The 26,523-nt window shown below is 42.1% G+C and overlaps 2 protein-coding genes across 9 annotated transcripts in view; one reads left to right on the top strand and one right to left on the bottom strand.

The window, feature by feature from the left end:
* Positions 1-22,189, top strand: part of ZMYM4 (zinc finger MYM-type containing 4) — a 41,683-nt gene extending 19,494 nt beyond the window's left edge. For 3 of the 4 annotated variants that reach the window (XM_057383508.1, XM_057383511.1, XM_057383510.1), the window contains 22 exons: positions 1,380-1,554; positions 1,667-1,879; positions 3,857-4,007; positions 4,679-4,794; positions 4,910-5,182; positions 5,642-5,792; positions 6,061-6,233; positions 6,335-6,485; positions 7,543-7,683; positions 7,981-8,018; positions 9,235-9,379; positions 9,556-9,671; positions 10,018-10,189; positions 10,750-10,803; positions 10,919-11,098; positions 11,650-11,744; positions 11,876-12,047; positions 13,686-13,837; positions 15,140-15,251; positions 16,238-16,486; positions 17,362-17,491; positions 18,454-22,189. In XM_057383508.1, the coding sequence (XP_057239491.1) occupies positions 1,380-1,554; positions 1,667-1,879; positions 3,857-4,007; positions 4,679-4,794; positions 4,910-5,182; positions 5,642-5,792; positions 6,061-6,233; positions 6,335-6,485; positions 7,543-7,683; positions 7,981-8,018; positions 9,235-9,379; positions 9,556-9,671; positions 10,018-10,189; positions 10,750-10,803; positions 10,919-11,098; positions 11,650-11,744; positions 11,876-12,047; positions 13,686-13,837; positions 15,140-15,251; positions 16,238-16,486; positions 17,362-17,491; positions 18,454-18,661 (3,367 nt within the window). In that variant the 3' untranslated portion in view covers positions 18,662-22,189. The remainder of the gene's footprint in view (positions 1-1,379; positions 1,555-1,666; positions 1,880-3,856; positions 4,008-4,678; positions 4,795-4,909; positions 5,183-5,641; positions 5,793-6,060; positions 6,234-6,334; positions 6,486-7,542; positions 7,684-7,980; positions 8,019-9,234; positions 9,380-9,555; positions 9,672-10,017; positions 10,190-10,749; positions 10,804-10,918; positions 11,099-11,649; positions 11,745-11,875; positions 12,048-13,685; positions 13,838-15,139; positions 15,252-16,237; positions 16,487-17,361; positions 17,492-18,453) is intronic. The other variant, XM_057383509.1, reaches the window with a different exon arrangement.
* A 2,047-nt stretch (positions 22,190-24,236) lies between these two features.
* Positions 24,237-26,523, bottom strand: part of LOC130583893 (interferon alpha-inducible protein 27-like protein 2A) — a 5,189-nt gene continuing 2,902 nt past the window's right edge. Inside the window, exons 1-5 of one of the 5 annotated variants that reach the window (XM_057383537.1) lie at positions 26,445-26,472; positions 26,065-26,253; positions 25,298-25,372; positions 24,798-24,959; positions 24,237-24,583 (exon numbers count right to left, since the gene is read on the bottom strand). In XM_057383537.1, the coding sequence (XP_057239520.1) occupies positions 24,465-24,583; positions 24,798-24,959; positions 25,298-25,372; positions 26,065-26,239 (531 nt within the window). In that variant the 5' untranslated portion in view covers positions 26,240-26,253; positions 26,445-26,472 and the 3' untranslated portion in view covers positions 24,237-24,464. Of the gene's footprint in view, positions 24,584-24,797; positions 24,960-25,297; positions 25,373-26,064; positions 26,254-26,444; positions 26,473-26,523 lie in introns of those variants that run through there. The other 4 variants (XM_057383539.1, XM_057383534.1, XM_057383535.1 and 1 more) reach the window with 4 other exon arrangements.

Below are 26,523 nucleotides of genomic sequence, written 5' to 3'. Positions count from 1 at the left end.
CTGCTGKGAGGAGGASACCAACATCGGAGGTTCACCAAGTTCTGATCTGTTTTTTCTTCCCCAAAGCTGCCACATGGATTCTTCCTCTCCCAAAACAAAGCYGTCCTTTTTCTTTCTGGCCRTGTGCTYGGTAGYTTTTCYCTTCCCCTGGCAYTTTGRTTATTTTGTTCTGCTGTGGGTGTGTGTGGCGGTGTATGTGTGTGTGGGAGGGTAAGGTTCTGAAGGTTCAATATCTAACAGTTATTAATTTTTTCCTGTGCCCTGTGGGCACCTTGTTTGTTAAATAAACAGATTTTTTTTCACTTTCATCCAGAAAATTAATATTGTATTGTTGGGAAGGGATTGCTGAAACCCTTTTCTTTAGGGGAAGCGTTCATTCCAGAACATTTTCTCCTAAAATTGTCTCTAAACTGAGACATTACTATGCATTCACTCGAGGCAAATAATTTCCAGGCTCATCATGCTACAGTCTGTTTATAGAGAAYTATTCATATGTATTATTTTTTGTTATGAAAGTTACTTTGCCAAAGGAATGCTGCTTTGTTCATCATTTCTTCAATAACAAATTTATTACTATAAGTTTTTAAAGGGCAACTGAAYTTAAACTTGAGGCTTCAATTAATTATTCTTTTGTCTTGCTGCTTTAGTGTGAAACGGCCTTGTAACAAAGTTTAGAAGTCTTGGCTGTAATTTGTATTTATTGTGTTCAAAAATGGGTTACCTCTGACAGGACAAGTGAGAAGGAAGCATTCTTCCAAGCAAGGAAGTTATATAAGTATTTGCTCCTCGTTTTCTGACTTCAGGGCTTCAAAACTTTTCTGTAAAGGACTGTTTCAAAAGAGAGAAGAAATAAGGAGAAAGTTCAGTGTGTTAAATCCAGCAACAAATAAACAAAATTCTGGATGGGAGATAAGGAAGTTTAAATGCTCATCAAACCATGGTGGACTGCACTAATGGTGATTAGAAACTGAGCCTTTCACTTTTCCCTTTTTTCCCTACCCCCTTATTTTGTAAAGGGAATTATTCCACATATCCTGCTTTCTAATTTTTTTGTTAGTAAAGACCATGCAAAAGAGTTACTTTCTCCAAGTTCTTTTAGAAAAGATTTAATGATAGAACTTTTTCTTTTTATAGGCCTGCTTTAAGTCCAGACAGAAAATGTTTCACAAAACACCTGCTTAAGAATTGTGCTTCTTACTTGTTTTCCTAATATGAAAGCAAAAATGAAGTCAGATACTTAGCAAAAAAAAAAAGGTTTCAGTTAAATGGGTCCACCCTCTTCTGGAGAATGTTTAGTCTCCAGAAGAAGCAAGAGCAGCAAGTTGACGTGAAACCAACATTAATCCTTTATCTCTGTGTTTGTTTTTCTTTTTCCATAGAGACATTCTAAATCCAAAGGATGTAATCACTGCCCAGTTTGACAACACAGACTCCAGTAAGGATTTCTGCAGCCAGTCTTGTCTGTCCACATATGAACTAAAAAGGAAACCCATTGTCACTATCCACACCAACAGCATTTCCAGCAAGTGCAGCATGTGCCAGAAGAATGCAGTGGTAATTGCAGATTTCCTCATTTGAATTTCTTKAGCTCAGCACAACTTGCTGTCTCAGAGATGAGCACACCTGTTTTTTTTTGTCCTTGCTGTATATTCCTTCCTTCCTTCAGATCAGACACGAGGTGAATTACCAGAACGTGGTGCACAAGCTCTGCAGTGATGCCTGCTTCTCCCAGTTCCGCTCAGCCAACAACCTGACCATGAACTGCTGTGAATATTGTGGGGGATACTGCTACAGTGGCTCTGGCCAATGTCAYGTCCTGCAGATCGAGGGACAGTCCAAAAAGTTCTGCAGTTCCATATGTGTGACAGCTTACAAGCAGGTACGTATAATAGGACCAGGGGGAATGGCTTCCCACTGCCAGAGGGCAGGGTTAGGTGGGATATTGGGAAGGAATTGTTCCCTGTGAGGGTGGGGAGGCCCTGGCACAGGGTGCCCAGAGCAGCTGGGGCTGCCCCTGGATCCCTGGAAATGTCCAAGGCCAGTTGGATGAGGCTTGGAGCACCCTGGTGTAGTGGAAGATTCCACCCCCTGCCCATGGCAGGGGTGGAATTGGTTGATTTTTAAGCTCCCTTCCAACCCAAACCATTCTGGGATTCCAGAATTCCTTGATTCTGTATTTGAACAAAATACTAAAAATAGTATCCATCTAATCTTTGATCAGATCTTGGATGTTTTAAGGAACACCCGATTTCCTAGTTGATTATTTCAGTTACTGTAAGGTAACTGCTTTTGTCATTTCACMGAATTAGRGAATCATKAAGGTTGGAAAAGCCCTCCAAGATCATCAAGTCCWACCTTCAGCYAAATACCCCMRTGSCCATTTAACCATRTCACAAAAGGTCACAGSTTGAAATGGGTTTTAACACTTCCAGGGATGATGATTTGCTGTTAATCTTTGCCCAAACCTGTTGCTCTGTTTTTCCCTCACCACTGGACCAGCTACCAGAGAATTCCAGTGTGGGAGAAGAACACTGGGGCCCTCCAGCAGCAGCCCACTGTAACTGTTTTCAGCCTTGAGATACTCCCTGTTTTGAAGAATATTCTTTATGAAGTTATAGCCTTCAAATTAGGTGGAGAGGAAAAGTAATAATTAATTGATAATTATGATTTTAATTTTGAAACTTTTAGTATTTATTTTTTATTATATAGTGGRTCTTCTTGAAGACCTGAGCATTTGAGAGAGCCTTAATTTACTATAATAGCTCAATTATTTTTGAATTACTTACTTTAATGCCATTACTTTGGCCAGACTTGCCCTCTGATAAAAGAATGTAACTTCATTTTGTGACTCGACTCTGCTGTCCCATTATCCAGGCCACTTATGCCAAGAAAGGCCTAATGAATTAAAAAAAAAAAAAAGCTAAATGTATTTCATCCAGAAAATTACCTTCAGAATTAGTTGTCCTCTGAAACAAATCTGGAAATAAAATTAAATAAGCTGGAAAGGTTYTCATGCTGATTTTGTATCACACATCAAAACCCCATATGTGATAGTTCTCTTGAAAATACARTATATTCAAAGCTTATAAGGTTAGTCAAATCTATTTTTAATCGATTTTTAAACAGCATTCAGCTCAATTGTCACGTAGATTCTGATAGTTTCTGGAGGTTTGTGGGTGTTTTCAAATCCCTAAAAGCTTGTACTCTGTTCTGTCCTGTGAAGAGCTGGAACAGCTGGTGATAGAACAAAGTGCATTTTTAAGGCTGTCATACTAAAATAATCTGGTGCACTAATTCTCRAAGTTTTTTCCAAACTTAAAGACCTTAAACACAGAAAATGTGTTTATGAAATKCAGGCTTTTTTCTGTGTCTCTCTTCAAAAGCATTTTGTGGACCATACACTGAAAACTGTAATTACTACTAGTAGATGAATCTCTTTCCCATTTTKCTAGCAAATTTCATCAGGGGACCTGCTTCTTCCTGCTTCTTGTTTCCTTGCTTACATGCACAGCTGATGCTTTAAAAATCATAAGCAAAATGTCAGTTCTCATCCAGATGTTTGAAATTGTCTGATGCAAGGTGCTGATMTGTGCTAGTACAACCTGTAGAGGGGTTTGCAGTGGAGGCCTTTGCCCAGACAGCCTGTACTGGTTAAACTGGCCTGGTAAGGTCAAACCTCAAATCTCAGACCAGAGCTCAAATCAGTGTATCTGCACCCTAAATAATCCAGCTGTAAAACAAGTGCTCTTTCAAGCACATTGCCACATTTTATAAATGTTTTATATATGAGCAGTAATTTCCAGATTAATAAAAATGCCAAGTTTCAAATGAACAACCAATTTCCATATTTCCACAGAAGTCAGCTAAAATTACACCCTGTACACTGTGTAAATCTCTGAGATCTTCAGCCGAGATGGTGGARGGCACAAATAACTTGGGGAAGACAGAACTGTTTTGTTCTGTTAACTGTTTGTCAGCATACAGAGTAAAAATGGTCACTGCTTCAGGTAAGCTTATCCTTCTRTAGAAACTTAATTTCATGTGGCTCATGTCCAAGCTTTATTTGTCTTGAAATTTTGGGCTGATATTCTTTTTTTTGGGAGGGTGTGAAGTGACTTTTTTTTTGAAAAGAGAAATGCTGAGATGGAAACGTAAGGACATTCTACCATAGATAAACATAGCAGTGACAGTACTTTCAATGTTGTCTTAGGGAGCTTAAACATGATAAAAAATCTATAAAAATTTAAAAAAAAAAWAWATTTATTTTTTTGCTCTTGCAAGTGTAGCTGGTGGGTTTCCTAAGTAGACAAACCTTGTGGGGGCATGTGCCATGCCCCTGCTGGGACTTTTCTGCCCCTTGTTCACTGGGGTGATCAGCTTAGTTACCTCTGCCCAATGTTGCATGGAGCTAGGAAAATATATTCCCAGCTATTTTTCTTGTGGAAATAGAAAAATGCTTACTGACATCCTAGGGATACTGGGAGATTAATTAAATTTCTGGCAAGCAACAGGCACAGCAGCTGCAGTGTCTGCTTCTGAATCTGTGGAAATGTCGTCTCAGGCTTCTGTCTGTGCCTTGGCTCATCATTCAGACTGTTTTTGTATGCACGGTGCAAAATTAGCTGCAATACATCTTGATGTTGCATAAATCACTTTTTCTTCTCTGTTTCACCCTCAGGTGTTCAAGTTCAGTGCAACAGCTGTAAAACCTCAGCAAACCCTCAGTATCACTTGGCTATGTCAGATGGGAGCATACGCAATTTTTGCAGCTACAGTTGTGTAGTAGCTTTTCAGGTGTGACATCTAGGATTTCTTCTTAGCTGAATTGATGCTAAATTGATGGTGGAAATAACCCGGGTGCAAGATTTAACCCTGTAAAATAAACTCTGTTCRTTTGCTTTTTTCACAGAATCTGTTCAACAAGCCTGCAGGATTGAACTCCTCGGTGGTGCCGCTGTCTCAAGGCCAGGTCATTGTGAGCATCCCCTCGGGGACAGTGGTTTCAACCAGTGGCACCACTTCWACTGTGTCCCCCAGCTCCACGAGCAGCTCAGCTGCAGCAGGGCTCCAGAGGTTGGCWGCCCAGTGCCAGCAGGTCACCTTTACCCGCTCTGTTGTGAAAATCAAGTGTCAGCACTGTAACAGATCGTTTGCCACCAAACCAGAACTGCTTGACTATAAGGTAGCAAAGATTACAGCAGAAATCTAAGAAAATTGTAGTTTATGTGCACTGTTCTATCAGTACTGCTTTGTTGCTTACGAGGGATTTGAAACTGATTTTGGTGTCGTTTAACCAATGTCAAATTAGTACTGATATTAGCTCTGTGATCTTAAAATCAGAAAAAAAGAACTCAAAAAAAAACCCAAACCAAATGATTGCCTAGCTAAATAAACACATCCCTGTCTCTTGGACCCAAGGATTTTCCTTTTAATCCAAGGACAAAGCACATTGGTGAGGGCTTTGTGCAGGAAATTTTGCTTTATTATAAAACTAAATGGGGAGAGTCATTTGCCTGTGCTGTCTGTTGCTGATTTCTAACGGTATAAATACACTTCTGCGTTTCTATTAACAATTTAAATGTATTATCTGGGATGTGACTCATTCAAACGTTGAAACCAAAACATTCTGGCTGTGTTGCAGGGTAAAATGTTCCAGTTCTGTGGGAAGACCTGCTGTGATGAGTATAAGAAGAAAGGCAATATGACGGCTTTGTGTGAATACTGCAGGTTTGAGAAAATTATCAAGGARACCGTGAGATTCTCAGGCGTAGATAGAACATTCTGTAGTGAAGGTAAGAAAGAGCAAAACCCTGTCTCAGAGAAATCAAGTCACAAGTGTTTTAAGTGCCTTAAAATTATTGGTGATACTAAAAGAAATCTAATATTTTTAAGTTACTAATCTCTTTTTTTTAGGTTTAGGAGCACAGAACCCTGTTCACACTTTAGATTTTAATMGTATGTTTCAATGAATTATTACAGACATCACTAAATCCAGGAATTAGAAGTGCTGAGTGATTTTCATTTTGGTATTAAAGGATGTTTTTTTCTGTTTTCTTTTAGTTTGTAAACTGCTCTATAAACACGACTTGTCTAAGCGCTGGGGAACCCACTGTAAAATGTGCAGTTACTGTTTACAAACTACCCCCAAACTGGTCCAGAATCTCTTTGGGGGGAAAATGGAGGAATTTTGTTCAGAGGATTGCATGTCTAAATACACAGTTTTGTTTTACCAGGTAAGCAATATTCTCACATCCTCTAGAAGAGGTTTTTATATACATACCCCTTGTTGGTGTTTCCAAATGTGTTCAATTTCTCCCTCACTCTGTTTCCCTAGATGGCAAAGTGTGATGGTTGTAAGAGACAAGGTAAACTCAACGAGTCCATAAAATGGCAAGGGGAGATAAAGCATTTTTGCAATCTGCTTTGTATACTGTTGTTCTGTAAACAGCAAGGTGCTTCTGACCCTCCACTCCCAAACAACACAGGTAAAGCAGGCTGGGGATGGTATTTCCTTTGGATGGGGGGGTAGTGATGTGGATGTTTGTCTGYAAACTCACTTCAACGAACTCTTTAAGATCTGTCTTCTACTGGAGAGCTTGTCTGTTGCTATTGAGTGGGTTCAGGTTTAGGTCGCTCTTACTSGTGACAATTTCAAAATTCTGCAGGTATGAAATGCAATTGCTTCACATACCAAATGCATTTKAAAGAAGGTGAAGCAAAAGCACTTCCTTTTCAGTTGCTTTCATGAAACAAAGGCCTGWTTCATTGGGGTAAAAKGTACTGATACCCAGTGAAGACACATTRAATATCAAGCTTGTCTTCATAAYACTTAGAAGATAYAGTAGAATGCTAATAGTCATTTAACAAAAACAGTCAAGTGGTGAAATGAGTAGACTTAATGGTTTTAAGTACAATTCCCAAATATGCACTTAAACCAGCCACTTCTGTACAGTCTGTAGGCAAATGAAGAGTTCCCATTTCTGTGCATTAAATGTTTATTCTTGGGAAGTATCAATCCCAAGSGTAACAAGTGCTGTAGCTGTTTCCTTGAGCAGGTGGAATGGAAATGAGGATGGGAATGAAGCCCAAAGGAATAGGAGCTGTGAGTTTCTATATGGAATGAGACAAAAAGGGATGAAAGGCCCACAAAGGCAGGAAGAGAAAGGGAAACAAAAGGCAGGAATATCACTGATCCTAAAGGGGAGCACAATCTCCCACTGAGTGATGGTGGCCGCAAGAGTAAAGTACCCAAAACCAATAAGATATTAAAATTTTTAGTGTACAGTAGGCCATTTTCAGCTTTTCAGCTTGGTGCACATCTGCTGCTTACATTGATGGGAGCTCTTTTCCCCTCTTGCTTGATTTGCTTGTGGAACCAGCTCCTCTTTAAACTGAAATGCTGCAGCTTGACACCTCATCCCTTTCTCACAGCAGCCTCTTTCATCTGGAGACAGATCTGTAGGGTGGGTGTTGTTTCAGAAATGCTTTTTTTCTAAATTATCTTACTGCTTATTCTCATTTTCTTCTGTCCACTGTGTCCAGCAAACCTTTCCATGGCACCAGCCTCCTCCTCAGGCCCTCCTTCTTTAAGAAAGGACTCAACCCCTGTCATAGCAAACGTGGTGTCCCTTGCAAGCACCCCAGCTGCCCAGCCTACTGTTAACTCCAACAATGTTTTACAGGGTAAGGCAGCTGAATACRATGCCTGTACTTGTACATCTCTATTCCTGAACATTTATATTTGCTCAGGGATTTTATTTTTTRCTGARAACAACGGCCACTTCTTCATTATGCTTCACATCAGTGCAGATGGTTGCGTTTGTCCTTCCTTTATCTAGGTATAAATAATGACTTAAATTTATGTACATACATCAGGGAATGAGTTTTAATTGGAATTCTTTTTCTTGACCTTGGCAGAATATGGATTACGGTCCTTGATGATAAGTAGACGTGTTATTGTATGTTTTTTTTCTTTCACAGGTGCAGTCCCTACTGTGACAGCAAAAACAATAGGAGATGTAAGTTTTAYAAGAGACTTTTCTCAATTTTGCCCATTTTATATCAAGAACAAGTAAAGTACCCAAGGATATGACGCCATCATTTTGTAACTAATTTTTGATTGGAGTTTAAAATTCATCAGCTTGCAGATGCTTTTTTAAAAATAGATAGAACTTACATGGTACAAAAGTCTTACTGTGTCTGCTGACAGATTGGATGTTTTAAGGCAAAACTTGCCAGATTGCAGCTCTTRAGTTGTCTGGTGCTCGAGTAATTCATGTGTGGTTTCTGCACTCGAGCCTGCCTTTTGTGCCCTGAAGTGGGATAGGATGGCAAAAGGACCAGCCCAGGAGGAGGGGACCAGCCTGGGCTGCTGGGACTGATGTGACCAAGGTTCTGCATCTTCATTTTCCTTCCCCACTCSCTGGTAGTGTGGTAACAGAGCTGTGGGGAAAACCACTGTCACCACTTACCTGGGAATAACTCTTAGAGTTCTTATTCTTGAGCTCTTTGAGGTATGTGGTGTAACATCTTGCAACTCTTTTAAAATACAGAGATGTTTTTATGTAGCTTTAGATTCTGGAAGACTGACAGCTTTGCTTTTAGCTRGAGTGTCACTTATGGATTAGAGTATGAGTTTTCCCTCTTGAAATAGATCCTGTAATTTGAATGCATGACTGAAAATTGCAGTTAGCAGGACAAGGAATTARAACAAGCATGAATAGTCAGTTTGTGTGTAATCAGGAAATGATACTGCTKCTGCCAGCATTGGTGTTTGTTTTTTACATTTATTTGTTTTCAGTGGTTTCACATTAGTTTGCTCCATTTTATGGCTGTCTGTATCAGCCAGACTTTCAGTCATCAAAAGGATCTTAACATAATTCCTCTTTATATGTCTGCCATCAGTAAGATTCCAAGGTCAAAAGTTTGTAGCAGTTATTTGACTACAGAAACCAAATACTATTGCAAATTTGTTCATAGCACTGTTAACAAAATTAGCTTTATTAGCAAAATTAGCTTTAAACAATTATTGTTGGATCAGAATAAATTGAGATGGAGACCAGAAAGCACCGAATAGATTAGCAAGCTTATTTTGCAGTAGTTTTTTCAATTATCATTTTTATCAACAAATTGAGTTTTAAATTGTTCAACCTCCCATTGCAGAGAACAAACTCTAGTCTTATGTTATCCTTCAAACCAATACTGACTCTGCCCTCATTTGTGTTTTCCAAACAGGCAAGTACCCAAACAGATGCCCTAAAGCTCCCATCATCAAAACCACCCAGGCTTCTGAAAAACAAAGCTTTATTGTGCAAGCCAATCACCCAGACTAAGGCCACCTCGTGCAAACCTCACACACAAAACAAAGAATGCCAGACAGGTGGGTGTCTGATCTCTTGCCCCTGTTGGAATTGTCTGTGTTGCAGTTGAGAAAATAATACATGATTTATGTAATAGAGAGTAATTTTGAAAGAATTGTAAAACCTTAACTAGTTTTTGGGTTATTGTATGCTATTTTCCAACAATTTTTGGTTTGTTTTGTTTTTGATATAACAGAAGGAGAAWCTCAACCCCAGATCATTGTGGTACCTGTTCCTGTACCAGTGTTTGTGCCAGTGCCCCTCCACCTCTACACCCAGTACACACCAGTTCCCCTGGGGATGCCAGTACCTGTAAGTTATGCTGATGTTCATAACAGAAATCAATGGTTTACAGGCTTTTTTTTTGTGTGTCCAGCACACCCCAGCACAGTTACTGGGTGTTGTGTTTGGTCATGCAAGTGCTATTTGGAGTCCTTGAAGCCATTTCCCTCCTTTTTGCATCCTGTTTGGTTAAACATCATCCCACAAAAACAGCAGTTTGTAGGGAGAGTACAGAGCTGTCTGTTTGGAGTTATTTTTAACTTCATTTTAGTAGTCCTAAAATATATTTAAGATTAAATGAGAGGGACTTCTTTTGTGTGTTTGCTGCTTCCCTTCACCCCTAAATATGTTTTGATATTTTCCCCATGTTCCATAGGTACCAGTTCCCATGCTCATCCCAACTACCCCAGATAATGCTGATAAGATCATTGAAAATATTCAGGAAAACAAGGAAAAGATGTCCATTAATCCATTTGAAGCTGATCTCCTTCAGATGGCAGAAATGATTGCAGAAGATGCAGAGAGAGAAAAAACACATTCTCAYGGTGGTAGGTGGTGATTTTAAAGGGGAAATGAAATGCAGTGAGGTGAAGGTGCTCTCACCACAGAAATTTCCCTTTCCCTGATCCGAGATGCTGATTTGACTTGTGTTGASACAAACAGGTAGTGTTAGAAAGAGGAGTCAAAATCAAGAAGACAGAGCAGCTTCTTTAAAATAGTATTTTCCTATCAGGCTTTTTATGGAGGATTCTTGAAGGATCAGGAAGATCAGACTGTGTTGGATAGTGAGCAACCCATGTAATAAAAGTGGAACAAGCTGGAAAGAGATTAACAAAATACTTTACTAGTCTACAGATGACTCAAATGACAAACAGGGAGGGATGGAAGCCTTTGGAAAAGCAAACCTATGTTAGTTCTGCATTCATGTTTCCCCTGCAACACATGACCAAGGTAGAAAGTTGTTAGGAGAACTCCAGTGGAGGAGAAGACACAGCATGTGTGTTCAATTTAGGATGTAATACACAGGTTTTTGYTGTTCAAAGTATTTTATATTAGTTGTGCAAGCTGTCAGTCATGTGTAGATACCAATTTCCTTCTTTTTCTAAAGGATCTCAAACATCTGAGCACGAGCTCTTCCTGGACCCCAAGATATTTGAGAAAGGTCAGTCAGACTTTTTATTTTGCAAATGAATTTTAATCCTGCTTCACCTTTTCATGCAAACTCCTKGTTCTGCCTTTCCTGTGGCACATAATCCCTGTGATCCCTCTCATTGCAGACCAGGGCAGCACGTACAGTGGAGATCTGGAATCAGAAGCAGTGTCCACTCCCCACAGTTGGGAGGAGGAGTTGAATCACTACGCCTTACGATCCAATGCCCTGCCAGAACCTGATCCAGAGCTCAAGCCATTCTCCAAAGGTGAAGTGGAACAGGACCTGGAGGCAGATTTCCCATCAGGTTGGTGTAATGTGAAGGAAAATGTCATTGTTTTATAAAAGCACACACGATTTTCTGCATSAGCATTGTGCCAGCAGCCTGCTTATGTATTTTCATGTGGTGACACTGGATGTTTAAAGCTGCAATASTTGGTCAGGTCTACTGAAAATTACTATTTTAAAAACACTACTGCTGTCTTTAAAGGCAGCATTCTGCAGAACCCCTGACAGGAGCAGCAGGGAGCCTTGCTTGACTCCTTTGAAATAATCACTTTTGTGTCCCTGGGTATAATCCATGTGAGTGGTGGAGAGGATCATATTTGCCTGAATAAATAAACCCACTGTTTTGGGGTTTTTCCCAAAAATGAAGAAGTCTTTTTCCCCTATGGAGAATTTACTTTCTTTATAAAGCAAGTGCACAGATTGTTKAATTAGTCGAATGTCAGCATTATTTGAATGTACAAGTGTGATTGTCATCTGTAAGGTGACCCATAGTACTCAGTGACAGTGACACTTCTACCTGGGCTGCTAAATCATGTGATTAAACTCTTCATGGTGTTGATTTGACTTCAGACTCATTTGACCCTCTCAGCAAAGGACCGGCTTTACATTCACGTTCACGGGCRAGACGGAGACACAGGGATGGCTTCCCACAGCCAAAAAGACGGGTAAGGAAGCACTTCTGGAACACAGATYCCTTACATTTTGAAATAACAACATTGCCTGCACTATTCTAACCACCCACAGATGAGGAGCTGATTAAATGCTGCTTTCTTTGGATGTGTTTGTTTGCCTGCAGGGACGGAAGAAGTCTGTAGTTGCTGTGGAGCCCCGGAATCTGATGCAGGGCTCCTACCCTGGCTGCTCTGTTTCTGGGATGACCCTAAAGTACATGTATGGGGTAAATGCCTGGAAAAACTGGGTCCAATGGAAAAATGCACAGGAGGAACAAGGGGACCTAAAGTTTTCAGGTAAATTTGTCTCTCAGTTGTAACATAAATACTTAGTTGAAGAGGACTTGGATTAATTCATTGTTCAAATAAGTTTTACAATACCCATGGGTAGAGAACAGATTTTATGGAAWTCTGTCTTGCATCTTTCTGTGCATTTAAAAATCATAGCTTTAATTGATCTGTTTCCTTTAAAAAGAGTCTTYAAATCTCCACTTCACCTTCCTTAGYACATAGTAATTCTTCATTTGTAGCACAGATGCTTTATGCAGCTGCAGAGCTTTTCTGGGCTATTACAGAACCATGAAATTACAGATTTATCAGGCCATAATTCTAAGTTGACAACACCAGCTTGGCCCCAACCATTTTATCTATAGCTGGCACATTCCCAAAGTATTTGTTGGTCAGCAAACTGTTTGCTGTAAAAAAATGGTGTGATCCACCCTGAAAATCTTAACCTTATTTCGAGGCTTCACAGATGGAAAAAAACATTCCAAAAGTCTGCCCTTTCTTTCTTGCAACCTGCCTGGAGCTAACTTGATTGTTCCTCATGTCTCACTGGGGTTATAGATAATAATGACAATTAAATATATTTTTCCAATGATTAGTTATTTACTTTTTTTTTACAAAAGCGTCCACCAGTCCTGGGATTTGGCAGTGTCTAATTCCCCTTTTCCCTGGTCTCAGATCTTAGATCATTGCACTGAGTTTTGTGGGCAAATTTTCAGRGTCAAGCAGAGAATTTAAGTTAGAAATAGAACTGAGCTCTTTGAGGATGGTGGAGAAGAGAGTAATCCATAATAAATACTTGTGCAATGTAAAGATTTAAGCATGGCAGGACTTACATAAGAAAAACCCCAAAGGGAAAATTTCTAGTTAGGATGAGATCTGTTTTTTCATCTCTTATTTGGAATTTTTGTTKTCATTCCGTGAGAACAGCTGGGGTTTATTTCCCAGTAGTGGAGTATTCACATGAGTTACTATGTTTTCATCTTGTGGCTAAGGAAGTAAATATTGCTGTCATTTCCTGGAAACTGTGCCCACTCTGAGAAGGATCCCCTGCTGATTCCCAAGAGGGCAGATCTGAGGTGTGGAGTATCCAAGTATCTGTAATTTCATTGCAGATCATTTGATCAATCAGTTCCTGGTTGTTCTGCTTCCCTTTCCAACCCCCCTGCATGTCCCATTGAACTCTTCCTTTTTCCTTTAAGAAGTTGGATGAGCTGCACTCAACTCATGTCCAGAACTATTAGGAAATACTTGAGGTCTTTCTCTCACTTGGGTGAGTGTCTCACTCCCCTGAGTGCAGCTGGAGGGGTAAAACCCATTTATCAACACCAGACTGCCTCATGCAGCCATTGCCATCCCACATTTTGGGTTCAGCAGATTCCCAAACATTTCCATGTCTGAGCTCTAAATTCCTGCARCCTCAGGACTTGCTGTAACATTTATACTGATTGCTCATGCAGCTGGTCTGGGTTTTATTGGCCAAATCATTCAATTCTCAGCCAGCAGATAGGAAAGAGTTCACCATTTAATCCTGTGGGGTAGCTCATGTATGAGACTGGAATTTAGGAGTTCTGCCCACATGAAATAATAAGGAATGTGTGAAGATTCAATGTGCTGAATGAWTTTTTCTAATCATTGTCTCGGCCCCAGTTCATCCTGTGAAGCTCAAGGAGGACATTCTCTCTTGCACATTTGCTGAGCTGAGTTTTGGCTTGTGCCAGTTTATTCAAGAGGTGCGGAGACCAAATGGAGAAAAATACGACCCTGACAGCATCTTATATTTGTGCCTTGGAATTCAGCAGGTAACTCTGGGAATTAGGGCACTGCTGAGAACACACAGAACTTGCCCTGGTTACTTATGKGACATCCACAGTGCCACACAGCACCTTGGGGTTTATGGAGGAGGCAGGAATGTCTCTTTTTTGTGTTTTTTTGCTTRCCTTAGTGCCATGTATGACTCATTCTTCTGGATTTTTTTATGGTCAAAATGACCAGGTTCTTCTGTCCTTACAGCAATGTAATGCGGGGACTGAGTGTTTCTACCTAGACACAGATATTTGTATTGGAACTTTTTTGATTATTTTTTAATGTGTAGGAAAGATTTGCTCCTCAGAAATACTTATTTTAGGATGGAATGGTTTCGATCTAAAATAATTGCCCAATGCTGTTCCAGTGTATAAATTTACATGGAAGAGATTGCCCAGGAAAGATTCTTGGTGATARGACAGATACCTGTTGTGTTGGCAATATTTACAGAAAAAAAAGTCATTGGGAATAATTGCATTGTAATTAGTGAATATAAACAATAACATAGTAAGTCCTTACTACCTGCCTTGYAACAGTAACAGTACAAGCTTAGAATAACACTAATTTCTGTTTTAAACTCAATGTTCAATGTATTTCTGTTCTGGTTTATTTTTCAGTACAGCCTGCTTGGTCCTGTTCTGAAGCAGTCATTTTGAGATAGAATCAAAAACTTCTTATAACATTAAACCTATTTAATTAGACATGGGATTATCTTAATTTTTTTTTTCCTGGCTATGCTTGGAAAAAATGTAGAAAGGTTAAAAGTCAAAATGCCATTGACAAGTTATTGGGGGTATCAGTAATTTTTCTGTTACAGTTTTTTTTTATATTTACACACACTCCAGACTTATAGAAAACTTTTTAAACTGCTGCTTGACGAGTTTAAGGACATTTTTTTTCTTCATGCTGCAAGTTGAGCAATTTCAGCAGCCTGTGTCTCTTGTCAGGAGGTATTAGCTTGTGAAGTTTTTTTTTAACAGGAAAATACTCAATAATTATTCTGCTTTTATAGGCAAACTCAAGAATATTTAATATTTAGAGAGAGATAGTTTTGCAGAAAACAGCTCTAGAGTTTGAAATAGTAACTATTATTCTTGTCTACATCTCTCCTTTCATACTGGAGGGGTCCCAGTCCCTGCAGAAAATCTGATTTGCTGTTTTACTGGAGATTTTACCAAAGTGTTTGACCCCATAAGACACTGGGATCTACAAAAGGAAAAGAATCTGATGTCCTGTATTTTCTCTGCAATGTTTTAAAATCACAAACTGTTTGTCTTCCTGTTTTTTTTCTCTTGTAGTACCTGTTTGAGAATGGTAGAATAGACAACATTTTCACCGAGCCCTATTCCAGGTTTATGATTGAACTTACAAAACTTTTGAAAATCTGGGAACCTACAATTCTTCCAAATGGTAGGACAATTCTTTTGTTTTGTGTAGCTGCATGACAAAACTGTATCATAAATCAATGTTTTCTCAGGGCCAGGAAGAGAATGTGTTCTGAGGCTCCCACCTYAGTCTGCTCTTTACCTCTGATCAATCCTTGGAAAGAAAGGATTCCCATTCTAATACTGAACACTTTTTTTTTTTTAATTTTTAATTCAAGGAGCCAGAATTGAATGTAGTATTTGAGATGAGTTACTGCAAATACTGTGCACAGTTGCACTGGTATTTGCCTCTTAGTGCTGGAGATACTCCTGGCGAGTTTGAGGGTCACATTAGCAAATCATTTGAATCTTGTCCCAAATCCAAATTAAGATTTCCCAAATTCTGCAGATACTTTTAATTGGTTTTCAGGCCTGATTATGTGGTTTACAGAGCTGGACACCAGCTCTCTGAGTACACAGCATCTTTTCCAGAGTATCAGTGAAACTTGAATAATGTTGGCAACTCCACAGATGACTTCATTTAGAAAAATGAACTTTTCATTTAATACAGAAATAATCCAGTTACATATAGTTTGTTGCACACAGTGTAGTTTTTTTTAACAACAATTTTTTTCCAAGCCCCTGTCTCTTCCTTTCCTAACTGACTTACAATAATGGACTATTTATACATAAAATAGGACATTATAAACTCATGCTCCATGTTGTAGGGATTACACATTTTTGCTTTTGGCTGACTGTGGTTTCATACAGTGAAATTAAAATTTAGGGAGAATCTGGTGGTGTCTGCAGTTCCTTTATATCCTTTTCTTCAAGTATTGGGAGACCATGGAGTTCCACAGCTTGGTTCTCCATGCTCTTAGGTTTGTGCATGCAGCTTTCTTTTATTGCATTACAATTTCTGACGATAGGTGTGAATTTGATCTGAAATGTGGTTCATTAATAGAGATTAACTGAAAGAGGATTTATACACATAAATAACTATTTTCATTTTCCCTTGCCCRTTCTTTGTAGGTTATATGTTCTCAAGAATTGAAGAGGAACATTTGTGGGAGTGTAAGCAGCTGGGTGCATATTCCCCCATCGTTTTATTGAACACCCTTCTATTCTTCAACACCAAATACTTCCAACTAAAGAATGTCAGTGAGCACCTGAAACTGTCCTTTGCCCATGTTATGAGGCGCACCCGAACTCTGAAGTATAATACTAAGATGACATATTTACGTTTTTTCCCACCCTTTCAAAAACAAGAGGTAGAATCAGGTGAGTGCTCTCTGATTGTTGGTGTTTGGGCAGTCACATTTGTGCTGTCTGAATTACAAAATTGAAGAATTCTGTGATTTTGTATTGTCTGCTACTCTTTTAAAAATTTGTTCTGGGGAGAACAAATATGTACTGCAGTAAGCAGAGTAAGTTCAGAGGCAWGTGCTGTTATCCTGTACATTTGCAGCATTTTTCACTGCTTTAAAGAGAAATTCTGAATGATCCAAGGCACTCAGGAAAAACTGACAAAGGAGGTGTCACAGATTTGGCTGCAAATTTGTTTACTAGTCTTCTGTAACATTCTCAGTTTGCATAAAGCTTTATTAACTGATTTAAAGGCCTTTTCTGAAGTCTTTTCTCAGCACTTCATAATTTTGGAGTTTTGAGTTCCAGACCTTTATTGTGTCTCTTTAATTCCCGTATTTATTCTGGGTCTGTGTGGGGARCAGACCAGGCAGCCCCAGTGGAGAACAGCCTTTAGAGGCTTGCACTCAGAGGCAAATATACACAAATTATTGTTCTAAATAATCTTGGCATTTGGGATCCTATTGGATTCTTCAGTTCATAGTTCCAGTGCATTATGTGAATTCTGCTTTAAAAGCTGAAATCAAATCCTTGACATTTTCCTGCAAGTTCTTGTGGATTTTCTAGATAAGCATTGAGCTGTGGACAGACTGTAGGATGTGCAGTCCTTTGGCCACCTGGCAAATCACTCCAAGTGGCCACAGTTGGATGGTGACTCTGACAGAAGCAGTTCCAGGACTGGGGTTGGGTGTCACAGAGTCACCACTGGGTGCTGGGCTGAGACATCAGGCCTTGTTCTTGAAGGTGCTGCTTTTCTCTGAACTTCTGTGATGCCGTTTTTGTGTATCCAGATAAATTATCAGTAGGCAAAAGGAAACGCAGTGAAGATGAGGAGGTTCCAACAGCAGTGGAAATGGCTGAAAACACAGATAATCCCCTGCGGTGTCCAGTCCGACTTTATGAATTTTACTTATCAAAATGGTAAGTGACAGAGAACTTGAGTTTTGATCTGTGTGTAAACTAGAGCAGGCATTTGGGCAAGGAATCCACTCAGACCCTCTGTGCCTGTGCTGTGTTTCCCAAATTCCCAATCCCTCAGTGTGAGTGGAACAGGAATTCCAGCAGCAGCACTGCTGAGACCCCCCCAAACAGATTTTATTGCCACTGGTGTTGAGTCAAGAGCAGAATTACAGACAAAGATCTAGTCCTTAAATAAAAAATTCTTTGGTGTAAATGTAAACTGGGGGCATTACCACCATTACCACCTGCCTTAATTCCCATACACCACCCCTTCTTATGAGGAGATTGTAACTAATACCCAAGGAACATCATGTTCCTTGTGAAAGAGTGTAGGAGAAGCGTGAATTAGGTAAAACTCCTAAAAAAATATTTGCCTGTTGAGATGTGAGATTAACTTGTATTTAGGAGTTAGAAARGCAACTATAGCAAGGACACAGACACAAATCATTTTTCTGTCCTCTTTCTATATAAATTTCACTTAGATCCTTGAGCAGGTGGAAGATGATGTTCTTCTCAATTCAAAGAAAATGCACATGYAAAATGAAACAGCATCTCATTAGTGTCAGCTGAAACTCAGACAAATCACCTTCARAAATGTACCTACTGAGCTCACTACAAATATCCCATTATTGAGGCAGAGACMRGCCTGCAGCTGTGSTTGCTGCTTTCTCTYCCTCTTCTTACCTTCCTTGACACCCTAAAGAACCATTGCTGGGAAGAAATTACTCTGATTTTCTTTGTTTCTTTATAAGCAACTATTGCTGAGTGACCTGGAAACAACTTAACTCTTCCCTAAGTGGAATGGGRAGCCAGTGTTGCCATCTCAATGTAACTTTGATTCCTTGCTGATTCTCTCTTCAACTTTTGGTAAGATTTTAAGTGCCACCCAGCGTTCCTAACTCCTGTTTCCTTTCCCTTGGCAGTTCTGAAAGCGTGAAGCAGAGGAGTGATGTGTTTTACCTGCAGCCCGAGCGCTCCTGTGTTCCCAACAGCCCCATGTGGTATTCCACATTGCCAATAGACCCAGGAACCTTGGACATCATGTTAACAAGGATTCTTATGGTGAGGGAGGTACATGAAGAACTTGCCAAAGTCAAATCAGAGGACTCTGATATTGAGTTATCAGACTAACTGCAGTGGGGTATTTTCCTTTGAGTACACATCAGAAGCACCAAAATGTGAATACGTCCAGCCTTYGGAAAATGTGTATCAAATAAGCCAAGATAATGTCACCTACAGGCAGATTTTGTACCACAGTGGATGTACAAACTGGAACTGGAAGGAAGCAAGCTGTGTAAGCTGCAAATCCCAACCTCCTGTGGCACCGATCAATCSTCAGAACAAATCCAAGTGGAACTCACCTGTTGGAGTGGTGCATAAATCCTTTATCTGTTTAGGATTTTTTAAAGTTGTGGGATATTTTTAAGGAAAATGGTTGTATAAAATCTACCCTCACACTGTTGGGCATGGAGAGCTAGATTGTGGCTCAGGTGACTTCCCAGCCTGCTGAATGGCAGCCCTTGCTGCCAAGGAACACGTGGAGATCCTCGAGCTCTTCCAGAGGATACGAGAGAAAGGGGTGAGGTTTAAACAAACAGACACCTTCCGTTATAAATACACCTACACATACACTTCTATCATTTTTTTTTTTTTTTGGAAACTGGGATCAAATATTAGGAAGGCAGGAGCCACTGGCCATCCCAATGGACAACTCTGGCTGCTGTTAACTGCTCACACAAGGCCAGGCTCCRGGCTCGTGCCAGCTCTGGCTCTGTTGGAAGAGGTGCTGTAGGTCAGACTTCTGAGTGACCTTTTTGGGGGATGTCCTGGGCTCTGTGCAGAACCCCTTCCCCATCCCAATAGCTCTGCAGTCTGTCCATATAACCCAGCAAATACTGTGGTGCGCGGAAAGTTTATTTCCCTTAAGGCAGCTTTCCTTTCTCCTCTTTCCCTACTCCTATGGTTTTGATTATTTTGTAAGGCAAATCTAGAGAGGGCTTTGTCATTTCGAACAGAAATACACACACAACTCTTTCTCTTTCCACCTTTGCAACGCGGGCAGTGTTGTACAAAGGATGCAGTATTACTTCTGACAACAGAACTGTGGTAGAAAATGACCATGTGTGTTTTTATCCCGCCCCACCCAAAGAGATTTAGTCATAGTGTTGGAAATTGAAAGAGGTGTTTTTTTTTTTTTTAAGGTTTGGCTGTTACTGAGTCTTTTGGAAGAGAAAAGTTCCCACGTGTTGTTTAGAGGACAGGACATTGTCAGATACTGTCTGTATCTCTGTTTTCTCAAGCTCTAGGTGTGTGTTTCTGATGASCAGTGGTCACAAATTCATTGGAAACCCAAACTATTTTTAAAGAAGAGAATTGTATGGTTTTTATCTAGCTCTGGTCAGTTATCCATCTTCTGTAACAGGGGTCTGATATTTGAGCTTGTCACTAAAATTTCAAGAGATGAAAATCAACAGCCTTGAATAATATTTCCTTTTTTTGTTTTGTTTTGTTTGGTTGGGTTTTTTTGTTTTKTTTTTTAATTATTTTTTTAGCAGTTACAAAAGTAATTTAACAAAAATAAAATCAGAAAGTAGTCTATTGACGTTGTGTACTCGGTAGTCCTGTCCCTGCCTGTAACAGATTTCACTGATGTATTTTTTAATACAGAAAATTATGTGAAAAGTAAAACCTGCCCCTGATTCTGTCTGACCAAAGCCCATCTGTGTCTGTCGTTTCTGAGCAAAGGTTCTGCTTTCTCCCAGGCCTGGCCTGGCATTCCCAGGRGAGGTATTTTGGCCACTCCCCAGCACTCAGAGGCTCAGGGATGCTCCTKCAGGCTCAGTTATTGCTCCATGAACACCAATCTACCCCTCCCCATTGTTGCATTGARCAGTGAAATTGCAGGCACAGTGGTTTGGATTGGGAAAGTTCAAGGCAAACGAAACCATTCTGGAAAGAGCAGTTTGTAGGGGATTAGAAAGGCCCGAGGTGTGTCTGCTGCACCCAGGTGTCACTGCACAGGGGAGGCTCCAGGAATTGCTGCATTTTCTGGGCATTTTTGGGGGTGCAGCACCCTGTCCTTGGCTGCTCCCCCCTTCCCTGACCCCCAGGAATGAGCAATGAGGGCAGGCTCTCCTCGGGTGGGGATGATGTGAAAAAAAATCCCACAGCTGAGTGTTCCTTAATAGACATTGACAGGAATATTCCCATAAAATAACGTGGGATATTTGTACCTTATAAGAAAATACATCTTTCTCTGAAGATCCTCACCATTTCTTGCCTGGGAACACTTTCACAGAGGTTTTTTTGTGGATATTTAGAATGAAAGATACTTGCCTTTTAGATTCTCCCATCAAGGAAAGCAAAATCACTTGAATTTTCACTGGCTGAAAACAAAGTTGTTAAACATTGTGTAAACTCCTTTGACTTGGTGACTGTGACAGGAGAGTTCCATGTGTGTGACATTGCAGTTCCATGGTAATAATTAACACAGTAAGTAGTTTCAGTTTCAATTTCACTCCTGCTTGCAGGCCCTTTGGCAATGGTCTGTATTTTCCAGGGTCTGCCTGGGCTGTTTATACCTTTTCAGGGATTTCTTATCAGCCCAGAKGAAGTTCACACTGGCACAAGAAAGATTACCTTGAAGGATTAATATCTGTTTGTAGATTATACACACAGRCTCAAAATTCTGAACAGAAACTTGTTTGTAGTCAACATTTCTGACTCAGTTGCTGAGGACACGACAATGTTTATTGACATATTCTTCTAAATTCTTTAAATTCATGCTATATAATGATTTTATCATGTATCATTTAATTCTGAATCACAGAATTAACTGGGCTGGGAAAGATCTCTGAGATAAGTGAGTCCACCCTGAAACCTAACAGCAGCTTGTCAATCAGACCATGGCACTGAGTGTCACATCCAGTCTTTTTTCAAACTGTAATCTCAGTGTGGACAAGGAAGCAATAAAGATGGGTGTGAGAAAGAAAAATAGAAAAATTCCTGCTACCAGGATGCCAGCAGGTCCCAGTGCAGCAGGTGYTCAGTGCTTCACCCTGGCTTTGGTTCACTAAAGAAGGGATCTGGGGGCACATTGAAAKCCACAAAATTAGGTGCAAAAGGAAGTTAAATTATATTGGGAATTACTCTGCCAACTACTACTAAAAAAAAAATGCCCCAGGATTTCTCTGGAATAGTTTCCAACTCCTCAGAGACTTAAAACAGCAGCAGAGTCYCTTGTCACGTGTCCCCAGGTGTGCTGCTGGTTCAGTGCCAGAGCTCACAGAGGTGACTCAGAGGAATGAGCAATAAAGTCGTTGATTTTTTTGGTAACACTCTCAGTAACTCCCCAGTCCCTTGAGCAGTGGTTTCACTGTTGCCTTAACAACAAAAGAACCCAGAACAAATGCTCATGCATCAAATGCTTACCRTGCTCAGCAAGGCTGGAGCTTTGCTCTCTTCAAGCACAACAGGTTCCTCCCCATTCTTGCTCGAGCTGTCATCCATTCTAAACAYTTCAGAGGCAAAATTAAGATTTGCTGTCCTCATTAAAGAGCTGCTCCCTGGCAATACTGCCCCTGTAGCATCATCAGCTTTGTAAGATGATAAGTTAGAAATCAGTTCTGAGCAGTTGAGCTCCGGAGCATTTACTGTTGGTTTTTTGGGGTTTTTTTTGTATCTGTGTACAAGCAACAAAAATGTATAAAAATCATGGACCACTGCTGAAAAGAAAGGCTGGAAGGAATTTTGGGAGCACTGAAATGGATGTGTTGTGCCTCTGAGAGCTGCAGGTCTTGCCTCAAGTTGCCAGAACTTYACATCTGCAGTGGGTGAAGTGACAGAGGAGCCCCTATGGGATCCCTCCTCTGCCTTACAGGGCTCAGCTGCTCCAGGGAAATAAATCCCTTTGGTCCAGCCCCAAGACCACAGAGCTGGGCACGTAGGACTGACTCTACTTTTGCCTCTTCCCCAGGAGGATGCAATTGGTGTGGAAATGCTGGGGGGATCAAATGGTTTTACACAATATTACTGCATTTGTTACAAAGTTTATCCCAGCCCTTTTTCATGTGGTTTTTTTTTAAAACTAAGGAGGAAATCACTCACTTAGTCTGACCACTGGCACAAAGAGTCCCTCTAACTTCTTCCAGCCTCAGAGCTGTAAGAACTTGTCTGTTTGTCTTCTGTTTCACTCCCAAGAAGTGTTCCAGAAGTTTTCTGTTGTGTTGTGATTTCTGAGGGAATGATTTTGRACATGCCAGGAAGAGCAAGTGGCAGAAGAGCTGTTGCAAGGTGCTGGGAAGGTKCTTGGGCAGGCAGGTAATTGATGGTACAAGGCAAAACACTAATATAAATATGAAGTCTCTAAGATTCATGGTTTTATATTCAAAAATCTCGCAGAGGAGGTCCTTGATGCTCAGCCACTGGCAGCRGTGCTGGCTCTGCTTCAGGGAGCATTGCACAGTTGCAGAATGGTTTTTAAAGTCATAAAGGCTCAAAGGAACTCAGGCAGCTGGGATTCCTCTGGTCACAGAACTGAAATGTCTCCTGGATATCRCATTCCCTAAGCTGATGGATTTTCAGCAGAGATTCAATTTTATTAAAGAAACAAGGACCTGGGATACCTGACTTTCACTTGCCAGGTGGGAGAAGGGAATTTATGACAATGAAACAGAGAAATCAGACAGAGCATCACACCCCAAATCTCAAAATGAATCCCAAGGACACTGTTTTAATCTCTGCAGACCCAAGTGGATGTGGGCAGCACAAGCCACACAGCCCAGCTTGGTTGTGTCGGTTCTCAGTCTGTCTTTGGATATATAAACAAAGGTCCTTGGGTATGTGGATCCTGGGCTTTTTATCCTCTCTTCTRCATATTTATAACACAAAGAGCCAGAGATATCTGAAAAAGTCTTTTTGACCTGCTGGGAGCCAGGCTGCAGCTTTGGAGAGAGTGATGGCACTTGGCCTTTCTCCCCAGCTAAGCCACCAACTCATCCCCCAGCCAGGGCTCCAGGGCACACTCCCATCACTCCTGTCGGATCRATGACACCTCACAGCTTGTCCCTTCCAATCTGTACCTCGGTTGTACCCACTGTAAATTGGCCAGACTTTCCTACCTCGTTTGGGCATTATGAGGCAGAATTCCGTAGGGTGCTTTGCAGCCCYGTGATGAAAGGTGCTATAAAACTGCAAAGTGTTACTTCAGAAGATGTAACTAGGTCACCAGTGCATCATAACCTGTATTAAACAGACATTTTCTTACATGAGAATTTATAGAGTTCAATGTATGGTATTCATAAGTGAATTATTGAGACCCCAAAAATAGTTTTTGTTTCAATCGTATCTGTATTCTGGAAAAGTAATTAAAAAACGTTTAACCTTACTAAGAATGTATCCTCCTTTCCTGTATGAGGGAATCTAAGTTTAAATGCAGAATCTCACAGATTTCAAAYGGGGAGGGTTCAGTTGCTTTTAAGCCATGGTTAAAATTGCAGCTGATCACCTGCACAGCAACACCTGGTGGTTCCCATGTGGTGTTCCGTTTGTTTTTGTTCTGTGGCGTGGGCTGTAACCACCCACCTTCCCCAAACTTAGTGCAGGGGAATTGGTGGCACCACCAGCGAGCAGGTCAGTCCTGARGGCTGAACATCCCCTGTGCTCTGTCACCCTCTAATGCCACCATCACCCCAGAGCCACAGCAACACTGCAGGCAAAGCGTCTTTATTGGCTTCAGGGCACTCATTACTCGAGGGAATCSAAAGCTTTTCAAAGGACAGGTGAGGCACTGAGGGGTCTGTGGGRGCTTCCCAGCAGCTGCTATCAGCATGGCAAGGTCTTGGGATCAGGCATCTGCTTGKCTTCTCTTGGGTTCCTCATCTGAAGTTGTCTCCTTGTGATCATCACCGGACTTATTTTTTCTTGGGTTTGCCACTTAGATATCTTCGTTGGAGTTTTCCATCAAATTTGACAGTAAGGCACCAGTTCCTGCACCAGCTGAGCTCAGGGCGGATGTCAGCCCAATTTTTGCACCAATAGAGAAACCTGCAGCTCCTGCAAAGACACATCGAGGTGTGAAGACCCAAGAGCATGGAGACTGCCTGCTGAGGGACCAAGCACTGAGCACGGACAGCCAAGAGAGTTTGGAGCAGTTCAGATCAGTGATGGGTTAAAGGGCTGGTTTGGCTCTAGAGCGAGTCCAGGGTACAACCCCGTGTTCCTTCCCACRGGGATGATCCCAGGACAGCCTCCTGCCCTCCCCACTCACCGATGGACTGCAGCACAGCCACGGTACTGCCAGCAGCCACTCCGCCACCGTTGGCGATGGCCGCTGCCGACATCATCTTGGCAGCGATGGAGCCAGCGGCGATGCCAGCTCCTGTGAACCCCAGCGCGCCGATGACCAATGGGATGCCAACCAGTGCCACTGCTGCAGAGGGGACAGCACAGCGTTAGGGTGCTCTCTGTGACCCAAATCTCCCCTGGCACCAGCACCAGAACCAGCCTCCCCAAAAGGACCCCGGGACCAGAGCGGGGAGCGAGGGCTGGGGGTGGCAGGGACGGGGACAGCCCATGGCTGGCAGGAGAGGAGCAGTGTGGGACAGGAGGAATTGCAGACAGCGGCTGGGGCTGCCCTCACCCACTCCTCCTGCACCCCAATTCTGCCCAACCCCGGTACTTGCAGCCCGCAGCCCAGTCCCCAGGACCATACGGGGCTGGGAGGGGGCACTGAACCCAAGTGCTGCTCATCCAGTGCCAGACCCTCACCTGCTCCCACCGTGGCTCCAATGGCGGCTCCAATGGCAGCTCCGGTGGCAGTTGTTTTGGTTTCTTGTTTCTTCCCTGAGAAGGAAAATGGCAGGAAGGGCAGGAAGGACAGGAACAGGGACAGTAAAGATCCCCTGAGCAGGGCTGAGCACCCTGTGCCAGGGACCCAGTGCCRACAGCAGCTCCTCCAGCTTCCCCCTTTCTTCATCTGCCCCCGGCCCCTGCAGGGCCCCGGGGAGAGGCCACTGGTGGGGTGGGTCCTGCTGTCCCCCGTGAGAGAAAGAGAGAAGGGGCACACCCCGGGGTGCCCACCCACCCTGTCCTGCCCCACCCTGTCCTGCCCACCACACCCACTAACCCGGGACAGCACATCACACATGGCCCGTGTCAGCCCAGTCTGTCCCCTGCCACCAGCAYGAGATGAATCAAACCCAGCTCGTAACAAACCCATCCACAGCCCTGCCAGCCCCTCCCTGTGCAGGGGCAGAGGGAGCAGGGCTGGAAACGCTGCCCGCTGCAATCCCTTCCTGGAGCATGGCAAATCCCAAAGCACTTGGCAGGTGCCCAGGCCCCGATTGCTCACCCACCACCAACACAGCCCCACCTGCAATGCACATTTTTTCGGGGCACCCATTGCTCCAGCCCATCTCTTAAGATGGTGGCTCTTAAGATGGTGGCCAAGCTGCAGGAGCTCCCCAATGCCTGCCAGGCTGCCTGGCAGAGTTCTGATCAGGCACCTGCGTGACTTCACTTGGGAAGTCCTTTACCTGAACTGTTCTTGTCCTTGGATTCCTCATCTGGAGTTGTGTTCTCCCCAGATTCCTCATCTGGAGTTGTGTCCTCCCCAGATTCTTCATCAGGAGTTGTTTCCTCCCCAAATTTCTCATCTGGCGTTGTTTCCTCCCTGGTGTCCTCATTGGGAGTTGGCTTCTCCTTGGACATCTTGGCAGAGTCTGCTGCACCAAATGACACCAGGATAGATTGTGTTTAAAATTGTTCCAAATTTTGGCACCAGCAGAGAAACCTGCAGCTCCGGGCCAGCGCTGCCCCTCCCTCACAGCAGCAGCAYCCTGGGTGTCCCTGGCCCCAGCACTCGCAGCTCACCCCCGGCCCGGTCCCTCCCGGGGCTGGAGTGCCAGACCTTTACCTGCCCGGCAGCTCCTTTGCCTCTGTGTCTCACGGCTGAGAGGGAAAAGGGCAGGAGGGAGAGGAGGAAGAGGAAAAGA

Source organism: Malurus melanocephalus, unplaced genomic scaffold (genome assembly GCF_030028575.1).
Source record: "Malurus melanocephalus ecotype Western Australia unplaced genomic scaffold, MMel_1.1 scaffold_638, whole genome shotgun sequence".
Lineage (NCBI taxonomy): Eukaryota > Metazoa > Chordata > Aves > Passeriformes > Maluridae > Malurus > Malurus melanocephalus.
The sequence above is the reverse complement of the archived record's forward strand: the minus strand, read 5'-3'. Positions and strand labels throughout refer to the sequence as shown.